Below are 12,258 nucleotides of genomic sequence, written 5' to 3'. Positions count from 1 at the left end.
CTGCTGTGATCGTTGTTAACCTGTTTTCACAGCAGCGTTCTGCATCTTTGAACGTTTCTGCCATTGTTTCCTGAACTTTCATCTGTCAAAGATCAAAAATAAAAAGAATAATCTAATAAAATATATATATACTTTTAAATAAATAAAACTTCATACTTTTATGTTCGGCTCATGGTTTTAATATTTTATTAGTTTTTGCTGCACTCCTTTATGTTCTGTCCTGTTCCCTCCTCTGTGCCCCTGACCCTGTTTCCATGCTTGTTTACTGTTAGTTATTTTTACAATATTGATATAGAACTAATCTCTTGAAATATCATATATCAGATTTGGTACTTGAGAGACAAGAAAAAGAAGTGACAGCATGCAGAGAAGGAGGCTAAACATTGTGCCCTCTGCTCCAGAGACAGTCCTCACAAACAGGCGATAGAAACTGTAGGGTCAGAGTCTGGACTGAACCTTATGCCCTTTTTAAGAGGACTTTCTGTGTTTATGGTTTCATCCTGCAGATCTCCATCTGGAAAACGTTACAGTTATTTATTTTTCAACCATCAAAAAAACATTTCAGTCCAAGCAACCTTTAATGAAAGATTTAATTTATCAAACGGAGTTTCAGTTCTGCTTTAGGGTTTCTCATTATTACTCACATTTTAAAACATTTACTTCTTGTGGCTTGTTGGAGTTTCCAGAGATGTGAGAGGAGACTTACCGGCGCCATCATGAGGAAAAATGCTGCATCTGCAATTCTGAAGAAAGTTGAAATCAATTTGAAACAGGATTTAATCTACACATCTGAAAAAAATATACTATGCTAATATTTCTTATAATCAGGGTTGACCATGAAGACATGTAACATGTAACAGGAGACTCAGCGCTGCTGTAAGGTCGACACAACAGGTTCAGATCGCTCTCTGTGGAGCTCATGTTAACGAAAGTTAAAACGCTGCTGTTAAAATTGATGAGTGAGAGTCTCATTTTCACCGTACACCTCAGGATTTTCCTCAAGTGATTTTGAAGTAAAACTTCAGTATATAAGGAAGTGAGAGCACAGCATGTAGATTTGCCCAACTTAAATGCATTCTTTTTTCACTTTTCTGAAGAAACAAAACAAAAACATTGTGTTGTGTGTCACAGTTCAGCAGAACTTACAAGCTGCTGCATGCACAGTCATGTCCTTCAATGTTTGGACAGAGATTACCAGAGTAATCAGCAGTCAGTGACAGTTTTACTGAAGAATCTATTGTTTATAAAGAGAGAGTTTAAAAAAGCAGTCTCACAGGTTCCTACAGGTTTCTGTGAAGTTTTTCTCGCTGTAAAATGAGCCAACAGGTTTTTCTGTTGCAGCGTGTTTACCGTCTTCAGCACACGCCCTGCTGCTCTTCACAGACACTGCAGCATATTTTCAGCTGAGAGACTCAAACACAGGCTTTGTGTTGTTTTCCTCTCTGGTTTTAAATCTGTTAAACGCAGACTTTAAACTAAATTTTCTTTTTAGAAGAAGCTTCCTGCTGCTTTGTGGGACCTCCAGCTGTTGCACTCTGCATTGACCTGACCCTGACACGTGTGACTGTGCAGTGATTCATTGTCTGAACTGGTTTGGCCGTTGGGTGTGAAAATCTGCCGGAGGTAAGAAACTCTTTAAGATTCATGTTTCACGTTAACTTTGCTGTCAGGACACAGGCATGAAAAAGTTTTACATGCTTACAGCCTGATGAACAGTTCAAAATTATATCAGATCCATCTGCATGTATGCACGCATTTAAATAGTAATCAAACAGTAGGTAAAGCATATTTGAGTGTATTGAACATCATATTTGGTTTTACATGCATCAGCTCTGCATAACATTGATTCTGCAGGTGATGAAGTTGGAGCAGATTTTATTATTTATAAAATCTCAGTATCTCAATTCTTGTCATCATATTCATTTGTATTACTAACAAAGTAAATGCCATAACCTTTATAACATGTTACTGGATAATCCCACAAAGAGAGCATCAAATGTGAAAAATATCTTATTTCTGCTCAGATGAGAAGTGATGAAGATCCTGTTTAGAGCAGTTTGTAAGTGCACCCCTGTATTAACATGCACATGCAGGAACACTAAGGAAAAGCAAGCAGATGTCATTTAGCTTCCAGCAATGCCATCAGTGAGATCATTACTGATTTTTTACTGCAGGAGTCAATACATGTAAAGCCATATTAAAAAAACAAACACAAATACATTTATTCCCAGACTCATTGCCTCTGACAGTGATACCACTGTGGGCTAAAACAAGGCGGTGGAAAATCTGCATACTGATGACTTTAACTTGTGAGATGATCGGGGTAAAAGGAGCATCTTGAAGAAGCTGAGTGGTTCAGAAGTAAAGACGTGCAGGCGATCAGCTCTGTGTGAGCAAATTCGCTCTGAATGACAAAACTACGGATTGTTATGACATCATCTTTTTGTTATAACCTCAGAAAGATTCAGAGACTTTTGAGTGTCGGTTGTGTTCAGGCAGCGCTGCATTAAACTCTCACTTGACTTTGAGAAGGACTTTTGAGGAGGTATTAACCTGGCAAACTTACTTTCAAAAAGTCACAAAATCCTCAAGACTGGTGTGTAGCACAGAGGCTTTCATACTGAGTTTTTATTTATTTTATTGTATTTATTCATGCACATATTCCATTATGAAGTCTAATCAGAATGAGATTAATATAAAATATAAATCAGCTAATGAATTGTTGTGTGGTTTAGCTTCAGTGAATTAGCTCCAGCTGTGTTGTACACTTTAACTACTCAACGATGATATATAATTGAATTATTTTCATGAATAATATTTGTACTTACTTAAGTAAAATGTACTTTTACAGAATGTACATAAATATAGTATTATTACTTTTATATAAGTAAAGGATTTAGGTAACTACAGATATAACCACAAAGCATTACAACTTAGCACACCTGTCACACAGCAGCTACAATCACTGTGTGTAATGTAGTAATAGGAGCCTTTAGATTTCCAAAGCATGATGCAACAGCTGTTTATCAGACACTAGTTCAGACCAATGAGCTACTTACCAAATGACAGCCTGTCACATCCTGCTCTCCAGTCCACTCCACAGTCTGTCTGTTCAGAGGACCCAAACATTATCTGGATGAAATATTACAGTGGAGCCTGAACCCACAGGGAGCTGAGTAATCTGGTGTCCATCAAAGTGACCCCGTCCTGCCTTAGGTTCTGCCTCCAAACTGTTAAAAGTAAATGTAGTCGTGCGAGCAGGATTTCTCTCCAAATGCAGAGAGCGTGAAACTGTAGAGAAATGTAATTGCGCCAGCGAAATGAAATTATTTGCTTGGATTATCTTTTTGCTTGTGCATTTGTTATGACATATAATTCGTAGCAATGCATCAGGGAGGGCACCTGGTATGAAAATCTGCACCAACCATACAGACACCCGCTGAGTGTTTTAATCTCAGTTTCCCTGTTAATTCTTATTTGTTGATTATATTTTAACTGAGTCATCTGCTTTGACTGATGCATCTAAACCTGCCAAATAACTAGAAACTACTTTCCTCAAGATCTTCCTGTGCCATAAATGTAGAAAAAAAAATGGAAATCTTCTGTGCTGACGTACAGAAATGTTATTCTTGTTTCCACAGAAGATGTTTGCTGCTGAAGCCAAAGCATTTGTCCAGACGCTGGGAGGAACAGACCTCATCTCTAATGATAACTTAAACTGTAAAATGGATCTGCTGACTCTGGTCAAAGTCACTGAGGGAATTTTTTGGCCGGTACAGAAGTACAAAGTGATACACTATAGCCTGCCCGAGCTCACCGAGGAAGAAAACTTCTCTCCAGGTACGTTATCAAGAAACAAGGCGTTACTGAGTAACCATGGTTCTATGAAGGAAGGTCAACAGGTTCACCTGGTGAGCTGTTTAGGAGACAGTTTAAAATTTACCCTCCATTGCCCCTGGTACTGGGAGCAAGAGGGCAAAGTTCCCGTTTAATCGTCTGTAACATGGACTTGGTAATAAAAGTCCCGGTGTTCCGGCATACCATCCCATCATACATAATTTATGCACATTAATTCACACAATAATTCCAGCATAAATTTAAGTAGGATTGTTTACCACTTAACTTTACCTATCAAAGTATACTTGTAGTTCATATTTACAAAGATAGGATGGTTTGCAAGTTTCATCACAATGTGACAAAAATTCACCAAACCAGCCACAAAAGAAGATCATAATATTTTTGATAATCGACAATCAATAACATGAAAATCGGGCTTACCGTGCTCGTTATTTCCAATGTGTAAACATCCATTTGGCTCTACAGAATGTTTCCTTCCTTACTTCATCTTCCACAATGCCTCAGAGACGTTTCCGTTAAAAATCACCATTTTCTGCCCAGTTACAGACATTTGATTGTTACAGGGCAAGTGTTGTAATTTAGGGTGATGTGTATTTTTCACCTTGTAATTTCTAATTAGTGGAACTGACATGAACAATGCCACATTGCTGTGATTCATTTGGCTGAAACAATTCAAAAGAGATGTCAATCATGCAAATTGGCCAAAAGAAGCCGAAGCCACAGCGCCTCAGAATGTAAAGTGAAAACACACATTTCCAGATCTTGATTATGCACAGTAAAAAAAGACCCAGCGCTGTAAAGCCTTGAATAAAAGGTTTCTAAGCCCACTAACCCTGCCACTCATGAACCTGTGTCTCCTAAACAGTTCACCCTCACTGAGCTGACCTGCATGACAGCATGCTGACCTCATATGAAACAGAAAAAAATGAAACCGAGTATGAAAAATGATGCTCCATTCTCCTGCCAGATTACACCGAGGAAGTCTTGGTAGAAGACTTTAGGATCACTACAGAGAAGAGTGGGAGTGGAGGTATAGGTGGAGAATGCAGTAATGTGGGTGAAGCTTATATTAATGCCAGCACTAGTTCTGTGGATGGACTGGTTCAGCCCGTCAGCATGATGACAAAGAAGGCCAATGTTAAAACTGTGGTGAGCAGATTCAAGGGCAGGTACGTCTGTCTTTTTGATTATTTATTTATTTGTGTATTTTCAAAATAAAAGCCAATTTTTCCTCTGTGTTGGATCCTTTTAAATCCAGGAAAATACACAAGGATACCTTGAACCTGCTGGGACTGAAAGAGAAGGATAAACTGATGTTTGTCTCTCAAATAGTTTACAACTCCAGTCCTGTCAAAATTATTAGAAAGTCTACGACTGATGGCTCCATTTTCACTTCTTATGTAAAGATGCTGAGTGTCTTTGCAAAGGTGAGTGAGTGAATTCAGCGGTCTGCAGGGACAAGAGTATCTGTTTCTGATCTTCACATACAGGAACCCATAGACTGTTTTAGGGCAAACCAAGACCTTGTAGGAGTCATTCCAGGGCCACTGTTAGGAGACAAACCTGCTAGGTGGGGCACTAAGGTAGTTTATTTGAAATTCAACAACCATGAACAGCAGACTTCTCGGACTGTTATAATCAGTACATAATATGCCAATGTTTTTGGTTTATTTACAGACATAGTGTTTGAAGCCTTTATCCATGTCTCATGTGTAAAGAGGGTTGGACACTTATCCTGTCACCCCAATGTTCCTTCAGGCTCAGTGAAGAAATGCAGACTAAACAAGGCTTAAAGCCTGGTACTGAACTTAAACCGTGGCTGGAGGTGTTATTTATCCTGGGTGGCACTGCAGGTCTGAACTTGTCCAGATAATATCTGGTGGAGCTGATTGTAAGAAGACACAGCTCACTGTGACTGGACATTAAACAAGCTTTAACCTGCAGGTTTGGTGGCATGTGAGAACAGTGCAGGTAGTAAACAGTGCAGTAAAAGAGTGACATAGACATGAGTGACAAAGAGCGATAAATACAACTTTCTACTGTTAAAGTGACCATGTGGGAACACTGAACATATAGCAACGATTTTGAAATGAGACCACTGATTCAAAACCTAAACAGAATTAAACTGAAACTAGAGTTAATTGATTTATTGAGAAGTATTTCTAGAAGTAACAGTTATCAGGCAATGTTTAGTTGTCTTTGATAAACGCATTTGTATGATCGGATCTAATCTTTAAGTGACATTTTGGTGCACACTCGATAAACTTGGTGGGGTAATGCACCAATACGTTGTTTGTCAACCGCCAATAAACACTGAGCAGAAGGAGAAATCATTTGCAAATAGTCAAAATAGTTGTTACTTACTATAACTCCAGTTCTCTGAGTATATCTGTGGTTCGTGTGGGGTTGCCCTCTGTGGATCTGTTGCTGTCAGCAGCTCCAGAACTCTCAAAGTCATAGTAAAGATTCTCTGACCTTGTCTCCCTCTCGTTGTGATTGTAAAGATGTATTATTGGTCTAAATAATAATAATAATAATATTGTATTTCTTCAGGGGAGCAGTAAGGCGGAGACAAGCTTCACTGTGCCAGCAAAATCCATCTTTGCTTATAGCCTGGTGGAGATAAAGATAGAGAATGAGAAACTGAGTAAGAGCACAACACTGTGTTTAATGTGTGTGTGTGTGTGTGTGTGTGTGTGTGTGTGTGTGTGTGTGTGTGTGTGTGTGTGTGTGTGTCGGTGTTACTGAGTAGTCTTTCTCTTTTTCTCTCATTTAGAGATCTCATGTGAGCCATGGACTCGTAGTTTACTCGGTAGGTCACTGGGTGTCTGAACTTCTCTTCTTTTGCAAATTTGAAAACATTTTTTTGATGTCATATTTGTATTCACAGTCGCACTCACAGTTACTCAATGTTACTAAGAGAAAAACATCTGTATCAAACTGTAAACCAAAGACGACGGAGCATCGAGCTTTCACTTTAGACTGCTGAGTTTATTCAGAGTTTATTTATTCAGCATCAGAGTTAAAATCAGACACTTTCCAGATTGAAATGCTTACATCAGTAAAAAAGTCCTTATGCTGTTTCTCTCTTTGTCATAAATCCCTCCTTTTCCTGTTCAGGTGAACATTTCAACATTTCAACCAACCACGATTAGACCTATGCTTAGTGTCATCCTCATTGGACTATGAGCTTTGTTTTTTTTGGGTTGTTTTTTTTTTTAGGTTCCACACCAAAAATAATTATGAATAGCCAAAAAACTTCACAGACAGACACAAAGGTGCTCACATTTCATTATCCCAGGAGAGAGTGCTCTCTACACAGAGTCTCTACCTTCAGAGTTTTACTTTCTGCAGATACAATTTGCAGGAAATAACCAGCAAACATTTTAATGTTGAAAACCAACTGACTGTCTTTCAGTGTCTTTTTGAACGGTACCTAGAGGTCTTTTTTGGCGTTCCAGCAGGAGGTAGCAAGTGTGGAAAAATTGCTTGAATGGTGTTATTGAAGAAGAAGAAATTAAAAATACTGTCAAGAACTTCTCTGGATGCATTGTGCTTAGTATAAAGTTTGATGGAGCGAGTATTATGGTATTCGGCTGTTTTTCAGCAGCAGGGCCTGGCACCTTAGTTCCAGGGAAAGGAAGTGTTAGTGCGTCAACATAACAAGACATCTTGGAAAACTTCCTACTACCAACTTTGTAGAAACAATTTGGGGACAGCCCCCTCCCGTTCCAACATAAATGCGCACAGTAGGTCCATAAAGACATGGATCAGTTAGTCCGGTATGGAAGAACTTGACTGGCCTGCACAGAGTTCTGATGTCAACACGATAGAAAACATTTTGGAAGAATTAGAGCAGAGTCTGTGTGTCAGACGTTCTTATTGAAAACCCCTGTCTGACTTCACAAATGTGCTTCTGGAAGAATGGGCAAAAATTCCCATAAACACTTTTAAACCTGTTGAAAGGCTGAGAAGAGTTGAGAGCTTTTTTATCTGTAAAGGGTGAGTCGACATCATAATAAACCCAGTGGATTAACAATGGGATGTCACATGCGTGTCATGTCAGACGAGTGACTTTTGGCAATAAAGTGTAGTTATCAGTTGAATATCAGTAGGAAAAAAAAACTAAGAATAAACAAAGAGTCGGTCTGTCCAGACTTTTATTGTAAAATGTGTGTTTGTCTGTGGTTCAGTTTTGTAAGAGTAAAGACTTTCAGAGTTTCTGGTGATAATCACTTTGAGATCTGTTTCCAGATTGGCTCCTTTGTGATGACGTAAGCAATCCAACTGTGAAAAAAGTAAAAGAAGGTAAGTGTGTGTTTAAATCTGCTGAGCTCTTCACAGTTCTGAAATAATCCGCTTGTTATCTTTAGAGATTTAAGACCTGCTGTTTAACAAACTGCTGGTTCCAGCACAAACTCTGTTTTCATGTACTGACAGTGTGGTCAGCTCATTGCTGCTGTTTCTTTGTTTGCTGCAGAACTAGAGATGAAGGAAGCTCTACTGCAGCCGTTGGCAGATCTTCCTGAGTCGACCCGTTGTGATCTGCTGCAAACACTCAGCAAGCTCGTAGAGGATGGAGACAATCTCTCTCTGCTGGATAAAACAGTAAGGAGAATATTTACAAAAAGCTCCTCATCAGGTTTCATCTCTCACTGACGTCTTTATCAGTTAATGCAATGGTGGAAACTTCTCTCTCTTACAGGCAGATGGACAGCAGGCCTGTCTTATTTTTTATTTGTTTATCTGAACAAAGAACAGACCTGCTGATTGTATTTGTGATCTTAAATCAAGCACAGCTTTAGTTCAGGTACACCACGCTGCCAAGCTGTGTGTCACTTTCCTCCCATCTGGAAGCTGCTCTGTAGCCCACCCCCAGCTCTTGCTTTCTACAAATGTATGCTCCAGAACAAGACTATTAACAATAATATTAATAATAATCACAATCCTCTGCTCCTCTCAGCTGGATCATTGCAGTAATGGAGTGTTTGAGTGTGAGTCTGAGGCTGTCTCTTCCTTCATGGACCTTCTCAATGTCTCAAACATCTCCACAAGTGAGCAGAATGCTGTTCATATGTTGGTCAGCGCTCTGCACAGTAAGTCAGATTCAAAGATTCAAAGTGTTTATTGTCATCTATACAAAGAAAAGCATTTCTCTGTGCAATGAAATTCTTTCTTTGCTGTCCACACACAGATGCCCAGTTAGTATGTATAAATAGAAATAGAACAGATAAAATACAAATAGTATAAATAAATAAATGAAGACAAAATTTAAGAGTGAAATAAATGTGTGTGCAAAAGAGCTATGAGCTTAATATGCAAGATGACCTGATGTGCAAAAAATAGTATTACTGCTGCTCAAGAATCTGATAGCAGTGGGGAAGAAGGAGTTGTTGAATTGGGATGTTCTGGATTTCACACTTCTAAACCTTCGTCTCGAGGGCAAAAGTGTGAACAGACCGTGTTGGGTGTGTGTGGGGTCTTTGAGGATGGAGGCAGTTCTCCTTTAGACTCTGCGATGGTAGATACTCTGCAGAGAGGGCAGTGGAGTCCTAATGATATTCTCGGCAGTTGTTATCACTGTCAGCAGGTGTTTGTGGTCCATAGCAGTAGTGCTGCCGTACCATGCAGAGATGCAGCTGGTGAGTGTGCTCTCCATAACGCAGCTGTAGAACCTGCTGAGGATCTTGGCTGACATACCAAATTTCCTCAGCCTCCTTAGGAAATACAGCCATTGACCAGCTGTGTGGTGTTCAGTGTCCAGGTGAGGTCCTCACTGATGTAGACGCCCAGGTACCTAAAGCTGCTCACCCTCTCCACTTCAAGTCCCCTAGCTTGAAGCCCCGGATAAACTTCAAGTTAGGAGACTTGAAGTGGAGAGGGTGAGCAGCTTTAGGTACCTGGTCACTGAACCCAGTCAGATGACCCGCTCTGAGACATTTATCCCATCCAGTAACATGTAGATCCTCCACATGAGGTGTGGTATGTGAGCAGGAGGTGGTGGAGCTGAGATAAAGCTGCTCAGGTGTTATTTGGGAGTGTGTGAGAGCTCAGCTCACAGTTTTATTGACACATCTGAAGCAAAGTGTTTCAGTGTTTCAGTTCGTCACATCGTCATCAAACTTTGTCTTTCTTCTTCATGTTTGTGCAGCTCTGCCAGATGAAGTGCCGCCACTTCTGACCTGCTGCAGTCCAGACACTCTGAGAGTGCTCAATCAGCTGGTGGGTTCATTCACTCATTCATCTGCATTCATCTACATGCTCCTCTCAACAGCTGCCAGTCTCATCACACCTTATCCTACAGACTCAGCACACTGAACATGTGTAATCTGACACCTTAAAGCAGCGGTCCCCAACCTTTTTTGCGCCACGGACCGGTTTATGCCCGACAATATTTTCATGGACCACCCTTTAAGGTGTCGCGGATAAATACGATAAAATAAAACTAGTACCGGTACCGAAATTTTTTTTTATTCATAACACACGTGAAAAGACCCAGGAAAACCGAGTAAACGATAAAAACGATAACAAAATAATGTTGAAAACCGATAAAAACCCTGAAACCATACATTTCACACCTGAGCCTCAACTCTCGCGGCCCGGTACCAAATGACTCACGGACCGGTACCGGTCCGAGGCCCGGGGGTTGTGGACCGTTGCCTTAAAACATCGTCTATTATGTTTTTATAATGAAGAAGAATAAACTAAAACTAAACAGAAAATCCCACACATGTAAAAGCACATCAGCAGCAGCTCCGCCCACTATCAGCAGCCTGTGGGCAGAGTCTTCCTCATGTTTGAATCTGATCTGAGAACAGCTCCCTCTCTGCTTCTCCAGGTGGATGGTCTGAAGGACGGTCGGGCCAAACTGCCAGAGTCCCTGCCCGTCCCCCTGCAGGAGGGAGGGGAGCTCCGCTGGGCGGCCGAGTTCATCTGTTTGAACGATCAGAAGCTGAAAGAGTTGAGTGACGGCTGGGACCGGCCCGAGCTGCCCCCAGAGGTTCTGCTGGAGGTTCTGTGCCTCGCTGTGCAGGGACTCAGCCTGATGCAGCCCACAACAAACCCTTAATGTCAGCTGCTGTGATCTTTGTTAATGTGCTTTTACAGCAGCCGATGCTTGTGATGGTTCAGTGTCCAGTCAGGTGAATACAGCATAGTTTTGATGTCCATGGTTGATTCAACAATTGGTGAACTTTATTTCAATGTCTCACTCTGATTTTGTTTCTTGTATAACTCTGTCATCTTTCAAAGAGACAAAAAGACAAAAATAACCAACAGAATTCACATTTTATTAAAGTAACATACTTTTATTAAGTTATTTACATTATTGTTATAGTTTATGTCATGGTTCCTGTAATTTGATGGTTTTCTTGGATTCTTTGTGTTTGCAGACCCCACTTTAATCATCTGGTCTCCAACCTCTTCGTTTTCATTTTGAGTTTTTTTTTTAACAAGTTCTTTATAAATACTTTTTAAATTCCTGGTTATTAAAGGTTTGAAATTATGTGAGGGAACAAGTGGAACAGTTTTTCTATTAGAATGAAAAAAGAATGTTTAAAAACATGAATGATGATGCATGATTAAGGCTGGAAATAAAGTTAATACTTAGAGAATAGTTGTAATTTTGGGGGCAAGTCAGAAAATCATACACACTGTATGGAACATATAACAATTAGAATGAGCTGCCTACCTATATCATTTTTAGGAAAATCTCATCTTAAATTCTGTAATCCTAAAGTGTATATGCTAAACGCTGATCTAAAATGGGATTGTGCTAATGAGAGCTTAATGTCATGCTCAGAGGTAAAAACAGGGTCAACAATGTAAATGATATAATACAGTGATGAGGTGTTACACCCTCTGTAACCCCTACTTGCCTTGTACTGAGTCTGAGCGTCTGGGTGTTGTTGAGGCATAATTGCTAATTATCTGCACCAGATGAGGTGTGGCGGGTGGCATGTCTGGGGAGAGTTTGGGGGATGTTACTTCTAGCCTTGAAAGAAGGTTGTTATTTTTGATTGGATGTTATTTGGTCATTTAAACTAAAAACCAAGGTTTCTGCAAAGTTTGGTATCAGTATCCACTTCATGTTGCAGGTTCATGTCCAGATCCAATGATGAAGTAATATAGTAAATATATGTTTGGCTCGATGAACATGCACGAAACATTTTATCAGAATGATGAATCATTTAATTTTTGCTGGTTTCAGCATAAAACACATCTGATAAGAAGCCTCAATAATGTCACATACTTAAACTTAGGTTGGGCCAGGAGTGATTGACCTGATGATCTTAACGCTCAGCGAGGAGTGTACCGATTGAGAAGATCAGTGAGATAACTGACTGGGTGCAATATTATTCTGAATTTTGAAAGGGAGTAGCCAAATTTTAAACTGACCGC

General features: G+C 39.9%; 1 protein-coding gene across 1 annotated transcript; it reads left to right on the top strand.

Moving 5' to 3' along the window:
- Nucleotides 1-3,644: 3,644 nt before the first annotated feature.
- On the top strand, nucleotides 3,645-10,927 carry LOC146628530 (uncharacterized). Its single transcript, XM_085357886.1, has 10 exons — nucleotides 3,645-3,840; nucleotides 4,826-5,027; nucleotides 5,117-5,285; nucleotides 6,412-6,505; nucleotides 6,635-6,670; nucleotides 8,113-8,166; nucleotides 8,339-8,466; nucleotides 8,822-8,954; nucleotides 10,010-10,080; nucleotides 10,697-10,927. The coding sequence occupies exons 1-10, from the start codon at nucleotides 3,645-3,647 to the stop codon at nucleotides 10,925-10,927; spliced, it is 1,314 nt and encodes a 437-aa protein (XP_085214012.1).
- The last annotated feature ends 1,331 nt before the right edge of the window (nucleotides 10,928-12,258 follow it).

The sequence above is a fragment of the Diplotaxodon limnothrissa genome, linkage group LG7 (assembly GCF_057381915.1).
Source record: "Diplotaxodon limnothrissa isolate DT_005_m linkage group LG7, D_limnothrissa_male_GT1.1, whole genome shotgun sequence".
Classification (NCBI taxonomy): Eukaryota; Metazoa; Chordata; class Actinopteri; order Cichliformes; family Cichlidae; genus Diplotaxodon; species Diplotaxodon limnothrissa.
This window is presented reverse-complemented; position numbering and strand designations above follow the sequence as displayed.

What these genes read in the sequence shown, in the direction of transcription:
- LOC146628530 (XM_085357886.1), top strand. Translation starts at nt 3,645, where the DNA reads ATGTTTGCTGCTGAAGCCAAAGCATTTGTCCAGACGCTGGGAGGAACA. An exon ending in GGAAGAAAACTTCTCTCCAG is followed by an intron (nt 3,841 to 4,825) that starts GTACGTTATCAA and finishes TTCTCCTGCCAG; the next exon opens with ATTACACCGAGGAAGTCTTG. An exon ending in ATGGACTCGTAGTTTACTCG is followed by an intron (nt 6,671 to 8,112) that starts GTAGGTCACTGG and finishes ATCTGTTTCCAG; the next exon opens with ATTGGCTCCTTTGTGATGAC.